Genomic DNA, 19,050 nt, shown 5'->3' on the forward strand with positions numbered 1-19,050 from the left:
GGTCTTGAAGCCGGCCATCGGCAGAGTTCAGATGGGCCTGAGAGTCCACAGGGCCCAGCCTCGTCGTCAGGGGCTGCCTGTGACAACTACAGGAGCACAGGAACGTCCCAACTGACCATTTGTCTGAAGCCGAGAGGTGTGACGCGTGGGAGCCCGGCCTGTGCGCCGAGCCCTCCTGGGCCCCTTTGCCAGCACAAGGGAGCTGATGGTGCAGGTTCCACAGCGTGACTTTGGGTCATTTTTACTCTCCTTGGGACTCAAGCAGAGCAGGACAAGGAGAAGCAGGTGCTTAGCCAGACCAGAACCTTCCTCTTCAAAGTGACAGCCAGCGGGGACGGTCAATGTAGGTTTCGTGGGCCGGGAGCCAGCTGGCCGTGCGGCATAGCAGCCCACAGCCCACTGCCCACCCGCCCACTCCAGACCCACCTGCGCTCGGCTTAGGGAGCTGGCCTCCACTCAGGAAAAGCCCAGCTCTTCCCTGGCCTTTCCGCTCCCAGGCTAGGAGCATCCCTCAGCGACACGGCTTCGGCCGGCGCGGGCAGCCTCTCAGCGGGACAGCGAGCTTGCTGCGCCCTTGTCCAGAGCGGGACAGGAGCGTGTGCAGAGGGCTCTTGCCCCGGGCCAGTCACGGCGCCGGCGGGCTGCTCTGGCAGCTCCCAGGACAGGCTCTTCACTCAACCTCCTGCAGAAAACTGTGTGGTCCCTCGTGAGTCAGAGTTCACTGCGATCCAGGTGTCTCTGAGCGTGTGTGAGCGCTGGAATCAACCGCAAAGTCCGGGGTCCTCCTCGCCCGGCTGGCAATAGGATCAGGGTCGTCAGACTAGGCCAGGTGTCGCTGCAGTAGCCACAAAGGCGAAAGACGGCCGCCACCTGGGCCCGCGACTTGGCGGGGGTTCACTTCTGCCTCACTCTAGGTACCCTCTTCCCCGCAACGCTCTTCAGGGGACTGTCCCCCTCCCCGGCTCCAGGGGGGCTCCTTCCCTGCCGTCCCAGACACCAAACCTGAGTGGGGCCTCATCCAGCCGCCCTCGTCCTCCTGGGAGCTTCTGAAGTCTGGCCACGCCATGCCCGTGAGCCCTGACCCCAACATCTCTGGGCAGAGCCAGGTGGCTCCTACGCACAGAGGCATCAAGCTGTCCTGCTACCAGCGGACGGGTAACGTGTGGAGGACAGGGCGTGAGCCTGAGAAGGGGGTCAGCGGCGAGCAGCCCCTCCTCCCCTCCAACAGCAAACACCTCTGGGTTCGTTAGGGGGCGACGCCTCGGTCTCCCCCAAGACACGGATGCCACTGGCAAGTGCGTCCTGACCCCAGCCCCACACAAGCAGACGCCCTGAGCGGGCATCGGGGGCATGGGGGTCCTCACAGTCCTGAACCGAAGGAGGGGTGTGCCTGGTGGGTCACCCTAGTCAGCACTGCCCTAGGGGCTGGAGGTTAGAGGGTCAGAGGTCACTGATGCCTCCAGATGCCGCGCCGGGGGCCAGGGGGACCGGACCAGCTCCTGGCTGTCCCGTCGGGAGGTGTGAGGGAGGAGCCTGCAGGTTCAGATACCCCCATCACCAGCACAGCTCTTTTGGGGCAGAAGGCCAGGCTGAGCTTGGCTGGGGAGTGGACTAGGGTGGACAGTGGACTCGGAACCCCACCCCAAGGGATTTCGGGTTGCTCCACTGGGACCCTCTGCGTGGCGGGGACAGGAGGCCAGCAGGGTGGCATCGCAGGGACAGCACCCTCTGGAGTCCTCTGTGGCAGCCACTCTCCTGGCCACGTCCACCCCTGGAGGACAGCCTCTGGGTCTAAAGACCAGAGCCTGGACAGAAAGACAAGGCCCCACAAAGCCCAGTCCCTGGGCTGAAGCACACCCGGGAGCCGACAGCCCGGGGACGGGCCCTTTGTGATCGGGGCTTGCAGGGGAGTTGCCAGAGTTCGCTCTGGAAAACAGCTGGGTCCTCTGGGATCCCCACTGGTGGGGCTAATCACGTGTGGGGCTGCATGTCCTTGCGGGACCTTCCGCGGGGAGTGCCCTCCACCCGCCTCCCCAAACGGGGCTGGGGCCCTGCTCCTCCCCACCCTGCGGCCGTGGCCCCAGACCCTCGCAAACTACAATGTGCAGTCTTGCATCCCTTAGCCTCAGGGTCCCAAAATTGGGGCTTACAGGGGTTGCCACGACCTCAGCCCCCAGACCAGCCCCCCGCCCTCCAGAAGGGCTCCTCTTCTCGACACCAGCATGTGAGTCTATGTGACCCACGCCCACCCCGTGCTGTGGCCTCCTGCCCTAGGGTTGTTGCTGGGGGCACCCAAGGAAGGGATCCTGAGAGATTCAGGCAGACGAGACCCCGCCGTTGCTGCCGCGGCTTGGGGCCGGGGGCCCAGAGCTGAGAGGGGCAGGTCCAGGCTCGGCCCTCTGTTAATGGGAGATGCGGCCGTTGCCAGGGCCACCCCTGGGGCAGAGCAGAGGGTGCGGCGTGTGACCTCACTCGCCTCCCCGGGCTCGTCGGCAAGGCGGTGCCCAGGGGCCAGGACAGTAGCTGCTGCCCTGGGCCTCCCAGCTGCCTGCACACTTCACTGCAGCCCCTACAGAAGCTCTCCTCCCTGGTTTTTGTTCAAGCTGGGCCCCGGCGGGCGGGCAGGCGGGTGAGCTGGGCGAGGGGGGGGGGGGCAGGAATGTGTGCGGGGGCCTGCCGCCCGCCCAGCTGCTGCGTCACGTCGCTGCCTCCCTCCTGGCCTATGGGAGCCCGGGGGACACACCTGTTGGCAGCCAGGAGCAGAGATTGGTCGGCAGGGAGCAGGCACCTGCATGGGGCGGGGTGAGGCCCTACATGTAAGGCGAGCCTGGGGCCACCGTCTCTTCCCTGCCCTGCCCTTCACAGCTGCAGAAGGACCCGGCCACGGCCTCCATTGTTCCCCGTCGCTCTCAAAACTTTCCCGAAAGACCAGGCCATCTGTCCACCTGCACACGTGTGAACTTAAGTCTCTCCTTTGTGAGGAGCCTCAGCTGAGGGAGGCAGGAAGCTGGTTTTTTCCAGGAGGCGGGCGGTGTTCACTGGCCTCCTAAGCTGCTCCAAGGTTGGATCCCGGTTGGGGTCAGGCTGGGCCCCCAGGCCGCTCACCACAGGCTCAGAGGTATTTGGGGTGACTATGCCAAAGCTTCTCTGATGTCTGTCCTGAGGCCTGGGGAGGCGGGGGGCCCCGGGCGCAGGGACAGTGCCGGACATGCTGGTCTAGCCGCCAGGCTGGGGTCGGAGCGGCCTCCCACCCTCCTCCTCCGGGCGCAGAACCTGTTGGGGCAGGTAAGCGCAGGAGGTGGAGGCGGAGGAGTCTGAGGAGGCCGTCCGTGGGGAGAGGCCCTTGAGTGGCTGACCCGGAGAGGACACTCTGAGCGATGGTGGCTGATGGGCTCAGACCCGGGGAAGGGTAGTCCTTCCTCTCTGGGGAGGTGGGCCCCTCGGGCCGAGCACCCTGGGTGTTGGATTCAGAGCCATCTTGGGCTGGCCAGGGCCGCTCAGGGTCCGGCAGGCATGGGCACTGGGCAGTGGGTGTCTTCTAGCCCACGGCGGGGGGGGGGGGGGGGGCGCACGCAGCTCAGGGTCACCAACAGTAAGCGTTCCCGCCTTCCGCCTGGTGACAGGACCTTCTGGAAAGCTTGCAAATCGGCCACGGATGTGACAGTTCTTGAGGTACCTTATTCCCCCAGAGCTGGGCGTGGGGAAGAAGCACTTGGGGGCCTGGGCTCAAGGGCACCCATAGCCCCGGTCATGGGCTTCTGGAGTTTGCTCTTGAAGGGACGGGCTTGGCTTTACCAGAGGCCACAATGGGGATGGTTGGAGCTCGGGGCCAGGGCCAGCCTGGCCTGGATTCAGACTCTTTCTCACCCGCCTGTGTCTGAGGCGCCAACAAAGCCGGAAGCACCTTGGAGAAGGTGTAGGCCGGCCCCCTGCCTGACACCATTACTCAGGGCAGGAAAGCGTTTCCAAAGGTTCTTCCCTAAACGCAAAGTAGCAACGATCACAGCACGCCAACACTCCGTTCTGGCAAAGTACGGCCCTCGCTACCTCGGCCGCGCACACCCAGCTCTGGACTTGCCGCGTGGCTCCCCGAGAGCAGCTTTTATAGTCCAGATCGCTGGCTTTTTTAGACGGTCTTCAAGTTTAGGAGGTGATAACATTGATGTGACATAAAGCTAACTTTCTCTGAGGCATCATATAGGTTCCATTGTTCTGGATGAACAAAACTCGTAGGGCAGAGGAAAACGATGTTCTAATGAATCCAGTGGGGGCATGTTAGGCCTTCTTAGGCCGAGCATCTGGAAAAATAGGGCGGTTTTGTTTTGCTTTTTTCTAGTAACCCAGATGAGATGCTTACGAGTCAGAGCAGCTGGCAGCATGCCGAATTAGCCAGAATAAGTACAGGTTTATGAAAGTGCAAAGCAAATGTAAAACGGGGACACAGTCTACCGTGAATTTTCCGACATTTTGGTAATTTGCAAATACCTCGTCCGCAAGACGGGTCGGTAAGAATGTCTTTGGTGAATCTGAGAGGAGGTAAACCGCCCAGAAGTCACCCCTGCTCCCGGGGCATCCGGTTTGTTCTCGGGTTCGGGCCAGCGTGGGCGCGGGGACATGGCGGGGAATGGCGGCCGGGAGGCCACTGGAGAGACGCCCTGCGTGTGGGCAGGCCCGCTCGGCCGCCCCCACCCCGCCCCCACCCCGCGGCCTCTGGGCCCCGCTGGCCAGCGCGGTACACGGGGTTGGGTTTCAGCGCTTTGTTCTCCGTGCGGCCCTCAACGTTGATTAAGGCCCGTCAGGCAGGTTAACCGGCAAGTTAGTTTTTCACGCTGGGATCGCGTTCCCCGCCCACCCCACCCGTGCCTGTCCAGGTGGGACCCGCCAAGGGCTGGGCAGGTGGGGCACTCGCTCTGCAAAGAGGAGCCTGGAGGGTGCTGCCCTGGGCCTCCCGATTCATTCCTTGATTTTCCCAAGCTAAGCCTGCTCAGAGTGGTGATGATTAACCAGACCCCACATCTGGGAACACAACGCTGGCTTCACTCCCTGCCAACAAGGGGCCGAGAAAGCACCATTTAGTTGCTCTGAAACAGGGAAGGTTTATTTCCACTTTTCGTATCTGCCTGTAGGACCTGCCCCAGGCGCAGGATGGGCACAGGGTGGGCGCAGGAGGGTCGGGGATCTTGACCTCACGCTGAGCTGCACTCAGAGGCCAAGGCCAGGTGCTGGTCTCTCCTTGTGGATTTACAGGTTCTGAGTTCAGGAAGAGTGTGGGATTGTGTCCTGGAACTTAGGAGGGGGCATTCTGCTGCCCACCGGCCTGCCCCGGCTCTGTCCATGTATCTCTGTGTCCGTGCACCTCTTCACCTCTTAGGTGACAGTGTCAGGGCTGATGAGCCGGTGGGCGGCAGACAGCTGGGGTGGCCTGTTCCCCTGGCTTGCCGCCAGGCCAGCTCTGGGCCCGTGGGGTCTCCGGGGCCTCGGGTGCTCCTCGGCCAAGGACACTAGGGACACCGGGCTCTGGCTCCAGAGGCCACACAGTGGGAGGCCGGTCTGTGCACAGCGGGCTGGCTACAAGGGAGGGACACGGGGCCCCCAGCCCCCACCGCCTTCCCCTGTAGCCTGGCAGCTGAGAGCAGAGCTGAAATTTAACTCAGCCCTGAAAGCACAGTTGAGACAGTTTCGCCTAGCTCAGAAAGAGGTAGAATTGCATCCCTAAAGCACACTGATTTTACAGGGTCTGTGGGACAGACCTGGAAAGGTGAGGTGTGGATCCGGAGCGGGGCAGGTGATGACGGGGGCACAGGGCAAGAGGCTGACCGTGGGCTCCACCCTCTGAGCCTGGACACAGCCACCCGGAGGCTCCAGGCTCCTGTGAAGCCGCCTTCCCATGCAGAGGACAGGCTTCTCACCTCTCCCCGCCCAACGCTGGGCCTGTGTCACCGTCAGGTCCTCTGAGAAATGCTGGCTGTTCCTGAGGACAAATCTGGAGAACGAGGTGAACCTTGGCTAGGCAGGTGGACAGGCTTTGTTGCGGTCAGGAAGGTGGCCCGGGGAGAATCAGCACGGGCCCCACACCCCGTCTCTACAGCCTCTGTGGGTGGAAGGTGCCGGAAAACTTGAGGAGCTGCTCTGGCCCGCTCGCCAGGTCCAGGTGTCAGCCGTCACAGAGAAGGGACAAGAGGTTGGATGGGACCCCTCAGACTCCCCAGGGCAGGGGGCCAGGGTTCTCTCAGTTCCACGCAGGGCCCCAGGTGCGGACACAGAGCCATCCTCTTCCTCGACCCCACTCTGAACTCTGGAGACTGGCCTGGCACGCACGGGCACGGGGTGGGGGTGGGGGCGCTCATCCTGCATTCTGTACTTGGGCGCAGGCTGGGCGGGGCTACCCCCTTGGTCCCTCCTCCAGGCCCAGCGCTGTCTGAGCCTCGGACCTCACGGCCGGCGACAGCCAGAAGCCCAGGGCCACGGAGCAGTGGGGCGGGCAGACAGACCCACCTGTGACCTGGCCGGTGAGCGAGGCGGAGGGCCTGGGCCTTGGGGAGCTCCCGCCCTGCTCGCTGGGGTGGGGCCGAGGAGGGGCCCCCCGTGCCGTCCTGCCTCAAGAGCCATGGCCCGCTCCCCATCCTTGTCCCAACACCCTTCCGCGCCCTTGACAAGGGCACCAGGGGGCCGGGCTGGAGACAGCCATTGGGGCGGCGTCTGGGAGACAGAGGCTCATTGTCCAGCCTCAGCAGCCCTTCGGGTTTGAGACGCACTCACCTTCACCCGGACCCTGAGGGGGCAGGGCCCGATGTCCAGACCTTTCCCTGGGACCACTCTGTCCTTGCCTCCGGCAGGCAGGACACCCTGTCCCTCCTTGGGGCCACGTCCAGAGTCGATGGCCCCGCCGAGCTGGGCAGGGCTGGCCGGGCAGGAGGTCACCCTGTGGTCCTGGCCTTTAGGGGTTTCCAGGTGCCGCGGCCCAGCGCCGCTGCCCCCCCCCCCCAGGCTCCCCTGTGTCTGCCCAGCACTATGGCCTCAGGACGCCCGGGGACTCTCCTGAGCCCCCACCCCTCTGGGTCCCCTTCCCCCCTCCATGCCCTAAGAGGACGAACATGGTTCTGCCTCAGGCTGCTGACCACACCCCCCCCCCCCCCGTGGGGCGGCCCCCAGACCCAGTTGGGGGCGGCCATCGCCATCTTACTGGGCAGCATTGGATGGTGTCAGGTCTCTAATACTGCCTGGTAATGATGACGGCGGGGCCCTGCACGCAGCGATGGGGCCGCCCTCCCCCAGCCCCAGGCCCCTCCCTTTCCCCACGCAGGCCCCACGCAGGCCCCATGCAGGCCCCAGCTCCCCGACAGACACCCTGAGTTGGCCCACCCACCCAGAGTTCCTCTGTCCCCTCCTGCCAGGTGGGGCTGTGGGGCAGAAAGGTGACCCCTCCCCTGGACCCAGGCATGTCTGAGTGCCCCTTCTTGGCCCTCCAGAGTGAAAGGTGTCCTGCAGCTGCACTGAGCCCACCCCCCCCTCCCAGGGATCCTGGATTAGGACGCTCAGGTATCAGGCCCTACCCACAACACCCCAGCAGGTGCTGCCACCACACCCGGCAGGTGTGGGCTGAGCGGGCCACAACAAAGGGCTCTGGAGGGCAAAGGCCCGGCCTGGGCCTCGGGGTGGCCCCGAGACAGCCCCAGGGCAGGCGGGCCACCTTGCAGACTGGCAACATCTCCAGCCTTGGTCCTGGGTCTCGAGCCCCAGGTCTCCTCGCTCCGGAGAAAGCAGGGAAGAGCCCTCGGGCCTCCCTGCGCAGGGATCCTCACCCCTTCCCACCTGGACCCTGCCTGCCCACGGGTGGGCACCAGGTGTCTGTCCCTGTCCTCGGGCCGAGGCGCACCTGGGCCTCTGTGGGCATCTTACCGGACAGTGCTGGATTTCTTGGCTTGACTCTAACACTGTCTGGTAACGATGTTCAAAGGTGACCCACCGCCTGCCTGCCAGGAAGCGGCCCGAGGACACACCGTCCTAAGCTCCTGGACTCCAAAGACGGGCCAAGGGCCCAGAGCTGGCTTAGGGCTGGGCAGACAGCCTGTCTCCGCTGTGCAGCCCGGCGAATCGGGGCAGCCCCCACCTGCAGGTTGGTACCCCTCTGCCGTACCACTGAGCCCAGGCTGGGGACCCCTGGCTCCCTCCCGAGCTGAGTTCTCAGGGTGCTCTGACCCCCGGGGAGACACCATGAGGATCGAGACATTAGGACCGGAAAAGGGCCACCTGTCATGTCCTGGACACCAACCTCGTCCCGGGGCCCTGGCCCGCACACCCGGCCCCGCCTGCTCTGCCCCTGTGTGTTTGCCACGGCTGAACTCAGGGCTGTCAGAAGTGGAGATTGGGCCCAGTCAGCGGCCGCCTGAGGAAATGCATTTTCTGGCCGGCACAGAGTCGGCAACAGGCAGCCCCCACCTTCCCTTCGCAGCCCCTCCTGTCCACCCTACAGGGTCACCCACCGTGGCCGTCTAGGGCACCATGGCCAGTCCTGTGGGAGCTGGCCCCACCCTTAGAGGCCCCAGTCAAGTGAGGCCAGCCACGGGCGGTGGCCTCTCTCACGCCAGGACTCTTACTCTACAAAGGGGAACTCACTCTCTTGGTCAACCAGGGATGCAGGAAGGACAACGGTGTGTCCAGGTGCCCCGGCCCAAACCCACGGTAGGAGGGCAGTGGACATTCTGTGCTGTTTCCCAACGAGAACAGAGTCTCCCACTCCCCCAACCAGCCCCCACGGCGTCACAGTCGAGAATGGGAACATTGTCTGCCTTCGGCGAGGCCGGGATGGCCCTTTGTCTTATCTTTTTGATCTGAAGCCGGGATGCCAGCCTCCGGACCTGCCCAGCTGACTTGCACCGGGGCGGCCCCCTAGGCCCCGGGAACCCCACCCGGTACCGGGTCTCCAGCCGGCCTCTAGGGAGGGAGGAGGGGTCTGACCCTGGCCTCACCGTTATTCATTAACCAGCCAAGAGCCGTTCAGGGAACCGGGGAGGGTGCCACAGTAAGCATACTCACGTTCAAGCGCAGGGAAACCAGATCATTTGCTCCGTAGCTACGCCCACAGGCACACGCACCTGGGGGGCTGCGTGCTGGGGCTGCCTTGGGTCACAGGACTTCTGGGGGCCACTCTGCAGACTCAGGATGGTCGGGGGTCTCACTGCTTCCTCAGGGCAGGGCACTGCCATCCTGGAAGTGTTTGCCGCTGACCGGAGGCCGCCTGCGCCACAGCCTGCCGACGGGCGTCTTACCAGACACGGTTAGATCTGGGTTCCATTGTCTAATACTGTCTGGTAATGCCGTTCATCCATGGCCTGACCACCGCTGGAGGAGGGGCCCCTGGAGGGACACCGGGTGGAGGGCGAGGCCCGTGGGCCTTTACGGGCCCATTAGTGGCCCTGAGCCAGGCAGTGCACACCTTGCCCAGGCCCAGGGCCCTCGTGTCCCCCACAGGGCATGGGCCATGCAGGACTTCCCCAGCCTCCAGACCCCAGACCCAGACCGGGGGAGCCCTCTGACCCCTCAGGGGGTCAAAATGGATACACAGCCATAATGGATTATCGGTGTAATAAAGGGTGACAGGTGCGGACGTGGCTGGCTTCTGTGCATCTCGGGTCCACGGGTGGATGGGGCCGTCAGGGTCTGCGAGCAGGCGAGGCAGACGTCATGCCGTTGGCACTGCCGTGGGGCCAGAAAAACCCCCGGGGGCTGCAGCCAGCTAGCCCCCTGGAGTCCCGCCTAGAGCCCTCACCACCCCCCCACCTGTGCCAGGCAGGGGGGTCCTGAGGAGGACAAGACTGAAACAGCCCCAGACCCCCAAACCTCCAACGCGGAGCAGGGAAGGGCACCCGTGGCCAGTAGTGCACCCAGACACCTCCCTGGGCCACACTGTCCCCCATCCCAGGCAGCACGAGGGGCGGGGCGGGGAGGTACAAGCTACCTTTGCTTCGCTTTGTGGGCCTAAGCTCAGGACCCCACCAGGTCCCCACAGGCCCATCTCGGAGGCTTGGGCAGCCAGTCAAGGAGTGGCTTCCAGGTGCCAGACCATCAACATGGGGTTGAATCGGGGCAGGCAGCCCTTAATCTTCAGCTGCTCTCAGGCCCCCACCCTGCTCCCCGCTGCTCCCCTGTGAGAAGTCCTCTGAGAAGGACATCATGGAGATGTCCTCTGTCTAGAGCTATCCCCAAAACCAAACTTCTGGATGCTGATCCCACCCTCAGTCTCACGGCTGCCCCCCCCCAAAGCCCCTTCTTCCCCCCTGAGAATTCCAAGTAGGTCCTGGGGTCTGCACATTGCTCATGTGCTCTGCAGGCTGAGTCAGGAAGAGGGGACCTCTGGGGGCTCTGGGGGAGGCTCCCTCCCTGCTCCTTCCTCCTTTCCACCCCCCACTTCCCTCCTTCCATCACCAAGTCTCTCCTGAGCACCTGTGGCCAACTTGCACAGTTCTAGACGCCGGGGAGAGGAGGAACGTCCCTGAGAGGGGGTAGCAGGTGCGAGGAGGCTGGGGAGCAGGACACGTCAACTACGAGGGCTGTCAGTGTTGAAAAAGCCAGAGCAATCAAGAAGGTGGTGGTTGGGGGTGGGGGTGGGTAAAGCCAGCCCAGGAAGGCCTCTGGGATCAGATGACCAAGTGGGGACCATGCAGACACCCACGGGAACCAAGCAGAGGTACCAGAGGCTGCATGGAGTCCGACAGGAGGACTTTGGCCCAGCGTCCAGGCAGCACAGCCTGGCCCCAGACAAGGCGCCAACTACCCACCTACCGCTTGGGCTCTTCCCCACTTTCCCTGGCCCCAGAGGTAGGGCTGGGCCACTGCCTCCTGCCCCCAGCACACACCCCAGCTCAGAGGCCCCCAGCTGCCCACCTGCCCCCTCGGGGATGGCAGGTTAATGATCCTCCTGCCCTGCTCCGGGCTGCAGAGGCACAGTGACGCGCCCAGCCCCAGGCCATTACCACCGTGGGAAAGGCTGGGGCGGCACCCACACCATCCAGTCTGTCGGGTTATGAGGCAAGGTTTTGCAGTTTGAGCTCTTGTGTCAGTGCAGGCAAGGGGCCACCTTCCCAGAGCCCACAGGGACCCAGGGTGGTGGGCTGGCCCTCCAAGGGGTCTGGGCCCCTGGAAGTAAACTGGAGAGGGGCACACTGGTTCCTGAGGGAAGACAAGTACGGGGGCTCTGGGCTCAGGCCAAGGGAAAGACCAGGGCCCCACTCCCCCCACACCCTCTGCTGCCCCTGGAAGGCCCAGGCTGGCGGCCACTAGCCCTAATCACTCAGGTCAAGGGTTTGGCTGCAGGAGCTCTCTGCCCTCCAGGCTGACCCACGGCCACCTTGGGGCAGAAAGTCTCAGACCACAGTCCAGCAGGACTGACCCCTGAAAGTCCCCAGTACCAGCACAGGCAGGCGAGGAGCCTGGGAGTGCACCAGCCTCGGCGTGGGGTCAGGGAAGCCTCTCCACAGGGGGGGGTTGTCCACAGGACACCCAAAGTAAGGAGCGGTTTAAAGGGTATATTAACCTCCAAGGGCCACGAACCGGGGGGCTTGAAGCAACAGAAATGCACTCCGTCCCAGCTCAGGAGGCCAGAGGTCAGAAATCAAGGTGGGGGGTGGGGGCACTCCCTCTGGAGTCTCCAGGGGAGGGTCCTTCCTGCCTCCTCCGGCCTCTGGTGGCTCCAGGCGTCCCTGGGCTGGTGGCCACACCACTCCAGCCTCTGTCCCCCATCTTCACGTGACTTCTCCTGGGTCTCCTCTCTCTGCCTCCCTCTTTGAGGACGCTGGTCATCGGATTTAGGGCCCACCAGATAATCCAGGAGGATCTCATCTCAAGACCCTCAATCACATCTGCAAATACCTTTTTTCCAAGTAAGGTCACATCTGCAGGTTCTGGGGCTTCGGACATGGACACATTTGGGGGGACACCATCCAGCCCTGCAAGAAGCAAGTGAAGGCACCCTAAGCAGAGACGCCCTTGACCCACACAAGACCCTGGAGGGTGGCGAGGCCACGTGGCTGGACGGTGGACACCACATGAGAGGCTGTGGTAAGCGGAGATGAAACAGAGCACGTAAAACAGGGAACGCGAAAACCTTTACGGGGTCGGGTCTGGGGTTCCGGGCGTGGGTTTTGGGGTCTTCAGAAGGCTCAGGGATGATCGTGTGAAGGATGCAAGGCCCGTGTGGGGACTGTGCACATAAGGCCCCTGCTCCAGCCATAGCCCCACCCCACCTCCCACCAAAGCCCTCCCCCCCCCCCCAGCTCCCCGTGGAGCCTGGCCTCCTGCCCCTCCCACCTGCTTGCCTCTGGGCCACTGGGTGGCTGTTGCCCAGAGACGGTTGCCAGGCCACCACTGTTGTTTCCCCGGCAGAGGGCTTACACCACCTTGTTGGGCAGGTAAGAGGGACAGGCGGGCCACCGGCACAGGTCCTCGCTGAGTGTGAGGGCTGGGGCCACCATCCCATGTCCCCTACCCACCTGGCTGCCAAGGACCCTGTGGGTTCTCTCAGTTCTCTCTGTCAAGAGCAGAAGGGACATGAAGGAGGGTGGGGAGAGGGGCGTCCTGGCTGAGATGAGCCCCCTCTGCAGAGGGCCCACCCCCCCAGCACCACAGCGTGAGGGTCACAAACCCCCAGTCTGGGCCAAAAGGAGCCTGTCTCCGGGGGCGGGGGTTGGCTCCTCAGGACGAGCCCCTTTGCCCAGGACCAGGTCTGCTTCCTTGGGCCAATTCCCCACAGGGCGTCCTCCCAGACAGCCCGCCCCCAGCCGGGAGGCACCAGCCCATCAAACAATGTCAGCACCTCCCGAGCAACCCACGATGACACGTGTGTCTGGGGAGAAGACGCGTGGCAGGACACTGACGTCTTCTCGTTTCCTTGAACATTTCCTCCAGGTTCGCCAGGGCCTGCCTTCCATCCTCTACCGGGGTGCCGCTTCCTGCCAGTCTTTTTACCTGACCAGGTAAAAAGTTTATTTCAAAATTTACTCTAAAGTCGAGCTTTCACCTGCCCCAGGCTTCCGCAGGCCGCACGTGATGTGGGGGCCATCCTCTGCTGTGGGGGGCTCCCATCCTGCGACTCTTGTGATAAATGCGTTCCGTGAACGTCTTTGAGCATAAAGCTTTGCATCTGTATTTAGAATGACACTCTGACAAGTGCAGGCACTAGAGAGAAGGCTCGCGGGCCAGGAGGTCTGACATGCACACCTCCCACCCCCACCCGTTACGCCCCTGCCAGCCACAGACGTCACATGTCCCCACCTGTGTGCACACCGGGGGCCTTTTTTTCTTTTTTCTCTCTTAACCTTTGTTAATTTGAATGACAAGAAATGAATTTTCCCACCATCAGTAGAGCAACCCTATGAACGCTTTCATAAGCCAAGACGCTGTAACGCAAAGAGGCATATGGGAAAAAATGTCAGCGCGTCCAGACCCAAAAAATAACCTTTCTTGGGCTTTTCTGATACCTTAGGGTACATCTTGCTAATGGACGCACAACGTAAGTTGAGATAAAGCCCGGATCCTCACAGACACGGCTCAGAGCTCTGGGTCTGTACAGGGGGTGCTGAGGGCGGTTCCCAGGAAGGAGCTGGGCGGGCCGGCCAGCTGTCCGCTGCCTCTGTAAGGGCACACTGCAAAACAAACCGCTGAACGCTATTTTCTCTTTTCGCCTTGGTCCGTAAAGGCAAAGAGCCTCTTCGGACTTCTTTCCGTTAGCAAAAGCAGGTACCAATGTGGGTCCTGCTAAGTTAAAAGTGAAGCGGTATAACTTGAACTTGCAGAAAGCCAGGGCGGAGGGGGATCCCGCACAGAGTTAGGAAAGCCAGGTGGAGGCGTGGCGGCCGCGCTTACTTCTGCAGAGTGCGCCCACGCTGCCAAGCCTCCAGATCCGCTGCGGAAGTTCCCCGTCCACTCTGGGCGGTGGAAGGCGCGGCTTGCACACGCTCTGCTCCCTCCGGAGCCGACCACCGCCCCGTGGTGCACTTGCTTCTCTTCCGGCCGTTCTCTAGTGCCCGAATGTCGCCACGTCCTCCTCGCCATTACCACCGCTAGCCCACGTTGACACGTGTCATGTGTATAATAAGCCCTCTGTCTTCGCAGCAGGGACAGCAGCCTGATGGGGCTGCTTTACGGGCGAAGAAAGAGAGGCACAGAGAGATTAGGCGAACTGCTGAGGAACTTCCCTGTGGGGAAATGTCCGGAACTTCTCTGACCATGCTCCTCCAGGGGCCCTGGATGTAGCCCCTCTGACCCTTCTGCCTCTCAGGGCTCCTGGCAGTCTGGTGCCGGGTGCCCCACAGATGCCAGCTTAACTCCATTTCCCCCCCACTCCCATGTTTGTGTCTTCCTGGACAATCTCCTTGCCCTGAATTTCCAACCCTTCTGTTGCATTTTTATTTCCACGAGCTCTTTCGTAGTCTGGACCCCTTGTTCTGGTGGCATCCAGCCCTCTCTCAGGGGCGACGACTCTCCCGTTCACAACCCAGCACATTCCAGGGGTTGCCTTCCTTCAAGTCCCGGTCATCTGTTTCTCCCCACCTCTTCCACTTCCTGTGCGCACGTGCGTGACTGTGCGCGTGGCGCTCCCACTCACACCTGGGGGGCCTCCCTCAGATGCCTGTTGACCCCATGGCCACTCACTCAAGCTGCTGAAGGACGGTATTGGACATGAGTACCTTTGGGGGAGGTCATCCCAGCAGGACTCCTGGGACTTGCTGCTGGGTTCCCGGAACACATGGGAGGGGGCTGGGGTGCACGCACCCACATGCTCGCGTTCTCCCTGTTTTCGGCAGGCTTGTATCGCCCCAGCCATGCCGGACCAGGTCCAGCCCCCACACTCAGCACCCTCCAAGGAACCCTCCCATTCTGGGTGGGCCACGGCTGGGGCAAGGGGCTCTGGGCCATCCACACGTGCTCAGCCCACCCCTCAGCAGAGGTGTGAGGCTCCCCCCAACCCCAGCTCACCTCCCATAATCGTGTTGACAGCTATTCAGTTTGTTCCTCTCCTCTCCTAAGGGGGGACTAAAGTATTTCTTGGGTGACCAGCTGGTGTGTTTGCAGAGTGACTGTCCTCTCTGGATAGTGACCTGCCGACACCTGATTTGTCCTTCTCTGTCCTGCCAACTCCACAGTGTGCTTGCCTCCCCACTGTTTGTCTTTTTCAATCCTTTCCAAAGTCTTCACCCCCCAAGCAGCCCCCAAACCGGGACAGACTCATCAAAGAATAGCTAAAATTCCCTGAAATGGCCCCAAGTTGGCCACAAGGGAAAGGGCACTCAAAAGGGGGCGTCGTCTCGGGACAGGGCCCAGAGCAGCCGTGAAGATGCTGCCAGGCACCTCACTGCCCAGTCCCACTTCAGACACACGTGCCACCCTCAGCTCCGAGGGGGTACCCACTTGGGGCCAGGGTGCCCCTCCAGACCCCCCGAGACCTGACAGCCGGCACCACCGAGGCCAAGCACGGCAATGCCAGACACATGGTCCCTGCAGGGAAAGCCTCGCCTGGAATAAACAGGATGCCGAGATGACCCTGCCTCCACAGGGCACCAGGCCCCACGGTCACCGCAGAGACAGGAGCCAGCCACAAGCAGAGGCCCAAGTCCAGGACCCCGGGAGGCACCGCTCCCTGAGGCTAGGACCGAGGACTGCCCAAAGGTCCCACAGAGGGGTGGGGGTGGTGTCTTCCCAGAGCTGCCCCCACCCTTGTGCTCCCTCACCTGCAGCCCGCAGCCGCACCCGCTTCATCTATCATCGGGGACCACCCACTAGGACCCACGTCTGCAGGAAGAGGGGCAAGTGGTCCAGGATTGCAGGGGTCCGGCGGAGCCACACCCGGGTGCCAGGTGAATGCAGCCCTGGGCCTGTCCAGTGCCTCCCTGGGGACAGGCACCCCATCCCCAGGGAAGGCATTCCCATCAGGGGACCACATATAGCCATTCACTGGGAGGGGGGCCAGGAGAAGGCCAGGCGCTGGGTGTGGGGTCTGCGCCAGCTGAGCAGGAGAGAGGACAGCAGAGCCGGGGTCGGAACAGGCACAGAGAGGGGACACAGCAGCGCTCCACGGTCTGGAGGAACCACCACGAGGGGCAGCCGTAGCAGGCACTGCCCCTGCCTGGCCCAGAACCCAGCCACTGTCCAGGACATGCCTGGGCCCATCTCCCCTGCCTGACATGGGTCCCCCATGACATCATTGATACACATTGTGACCCCCACTCTCCTGGGCATGTGCCTGCACCACGTCTCCCCCCAGCTGCAGCCTCACAGCCTAGCTCCCCCCTACACGGAGCCCCCAGCCTGTCGGTAAGCAGGGACCCTGCCCTCTCCAAGGCCGGCCCTGGCTGGTGATGACTCTCCCCTCTTGCCCAAGATAGGCTCAGGCCCACTGGTCAGGACTGAGATGGGCCCAGGCGGCCGGGGGTACTGCCCAGGGGCTACTAAAAATGGGCAGGATGGCCAGATTCACCGTGGGCACCTCCCCCAGCCACCCCCTCGGACCCCGCCCCGTTCATAGGCTGGGCCCACAAAAGACCGATGGGGAGCAGCCAAGAGGAGCAGCCCCCGCACCTGCCAAGCCAGTCGGGCCAAGACGCAGGTGGGCTTGGGGCAGGGGCAGGGCCAGGGGACGGGAGCCCTCCAGCCAGGCCAGAGCCTCTGACACCCTGCCCCGCCCCCCCCCCACCCCCGCCACCTGCCCATAGACCTCCTGGACGCTGCTGACACCGCCAGGCCTCAGGCCTCTCTCCTGGAGAGGCACCTGCCAGAGGGGGAGAGGCAGCTGCACGGCAGTGGGCAAGGGCCCTACTTCTACATCGGAGGCACCAACGGGGCCTCCATGTGAGTGGGGGCCTCAGGCTGGGCCCTGCTCCACTGCCCTCAGGGCCCCACGTCCCCTCCGCCGGCACACCTGCCCGCCCCCAGGCTCCCAAGGCCCCCGCGGCCACCGCTGCCCCTGTGCCTCCACAGAATCAGCTCCTACTGCAAGGGCAAGGGCTGGCAGCGCATTGAGGACAGCCGGCGGGAGGACTACAAGCTGAAGTGGTGCGAGGTCAAGTGCAGAGACAGCTACTACAGCTTCCGGGAAGGTAGCAGGGGAGGGGCCGCGGGATCTGGCACGGTCTGCAAGAGCCCCCCGGGCCAGAGCCGGGGGCCGGGTGGTGCCATTGCCCTCCACCCGGGGAGGTGGTGGCCACAGGGGCGGGGGGAGGCTGTGGTGGCCCCGCAGCCCCGCATGCCAGCCGGGCCTCCACCCGCCAGGCGAACAGCTGCTCTACCAGCTCCCCAACAACAAGCTCCTCACCACCAAGATTGGGCTGCTCAGTGTCCTGAGGGAGTACTCGAGGGTCGTGAGCAGGACCCACAAGACATCACCGTGTGCCCAGGCCAAGTAAGCCTGCCCCGGCCCTCTGGGACCCACCACCAACTCACCGCACACCCACGTGTCCTCCCCCGCCACACCCCGTCCCGCGAACCCACCGTCGCCCTCTGCTCAGCGGCACCACCATCCATCGGACGGACGTGCCAGCCGCTGGTCCTGAACACCCTCCATGGGACCAGCCCACTCCCCGTTCTGTCTGTTCACCTACATCCATGCACCCCCAAATACCTGCCGCCCACTCCATCTGCCCACCCCCCGGACCAGGCAGCGATCTGTGCACACACCCGCCGCGGTCCACCCACCCTAATGCGTCCCCCAGAACCTCCCACACCACTGCCACCTGCTCCCCTCCCCCCACCCACCACACAGCCCTGCCTGAGCCGCTGTGGGTCTTCATCCGACTACCGTCCGCTCATCTGCCTGCCCATCCAACCAGCCGAGCACCACCCGCCTCCCCCGTCCGCCCTCCACCAGGCAGACGGCCCCCCCCCCACTTACCTGGCCATCCGTGACCTCACCTTACATCTACGTGTCCAGCCGTCCACCTCCATCCTACCCAGTTCTGCCAACAAATCTAATCGATCGCCTCCAAGCATCTGTCTACCCACTGGACCACCTGCCCATCCACCCACCTACTTCCATCCAAAATCCATTTACCCAACCACCCACCTATCCACACCCACGCCTCCTCACCTCTCCAGACACCCATCCATCCATTCTCCACACACTACCGAGTGGCCGCTCAGCCCAGGCCCTGTGTCCCCCTGGGGTACAGATCCAGAAAGGACACCACCTCCGCCCTTGAGGAGCTCACGTGGACCAGCCCAGGATGCTTTGGGCCACAGAGGTAGCAGCATTCAGCCCAGCTGGGAGGAGCCATTCTGCCCTAAATTGAAGGACGGCCTGGCGGTTACAGGGCACCCCAAGCCAGGGGAAGAGGTCTGGACTGGGCCGGGGTGCTCAGGGACCCATGCAGACCATTCACTGCGTGCTGGGCACTGTCCTAGCCTGGGGACACAGCTCTGAACTGTCCACTCACAATGCCTGAGGGGGCGCGGGGAACAGCAAGGAGGTGGGAGAGGGGCCAGGATGTGAGTGAGGCAGCCTGCAGCCCGTAGAGAAGCCAGGTGTGCAAGGACCCCGAAAAGAGTGCTCCTGGCAGAGGCAACCAGCCTTCCAGTGGACCTGTGTCTCCAGCTGCCCCCAGGTCAGACCCCTAGGAAGGCTGGCTTTTCTAGGCTGGCTAGTCTAGGGCGAGGGGACAGCCTTCCCTGTGTCTTCCCCACCCCCCCTGCTCCGCCAGAGTCCTGAAAATGGAAGAATTTTTCCCAGAGACCTACCGTCTGGACATCAGGGACGAGAGAGAGGCTTTCTTCACTCTCTTTGATGGTGAGAGGTCACTGGACGCCAGGCCCGCTCTGGGCAGAGAGGTTCAGGAACGGACCAAGGACCTGGCTCCATTAGGGCAGGGTCAGGCCTGGCGGAGTCGTGGCGGGGGCGTGGTCATGGAGAAGGGTGGAGCCAGGTAGGCGTGGTCTGGGCTGAGGCTGACGCGATGGGTCAAGGTGAAGGGTCAAGGCCGGACCTTGTGGAGGCGGAGCCTGGTAGGGGGCGGGACCATGGCCGGGAGGGCGGTTGGGGGCGTGGCTGGGCGCGGTCAGAACGGG

The 19,050-nt window shown here is 63.5% G+C and overlaps 1 protein-coding gene across 1 annotated transcript in view; it reads left to right on the forward strand.

Annotated features, from left to right (window-relative positions):
* TTLL10 (tubulin tyrosine ligase like 10) overlaps window positions 1–19,050 on the forward strand; it is a 58,052-nt gene that overhangs the window by 29,391 nt on the left and 9,611 nt on the right. Inside the window, 11 exon segments of the mRNA XM_086715337.1 lie at window positions 6,407–6,509; window positions 7,958–8,116; window positions 11,881–12,057; window positions 12,904–12,971; window positions 15,551–15,851; window positions 16,520–16,665; window positions 16,667–16,842; window positions 16,972–17,090; window positions 17,263–17,392; window positions 18,159–18,230; window positions 18,687–18,772. Coding sequence (XP_086571463.1) covers window positions 12,045–12,057; window positions 12,904–12,971; window positions 15,551–15,851; window positions 16,520–16,665; window positions 16,667–16,842; window positions 16,972–17,090; window positions 17,263–17,392; window positions 18,159–18,230; window positions 18,687–18,772 — 1,111 coding nt within the window. The 5' untranslated portion in view covers window positions 6,407–6,509; window positions 7,958–8,116; window positions 11,881–12,044.

The sequence above is a fragment of the Puma concolor genome, chromosome C1, assembly GCF_028749965.1.
Source record: "Puma concolor isolate L17-30 chromosome C1, mPumCon1.1.hap2, whole genome shotgun sequence".
Taxonomy (NCBI): Eukaryota; Metazoa; Chordata; class Mammalia; order Carnivora; family Felidae; genus Puma; species Puma concolor.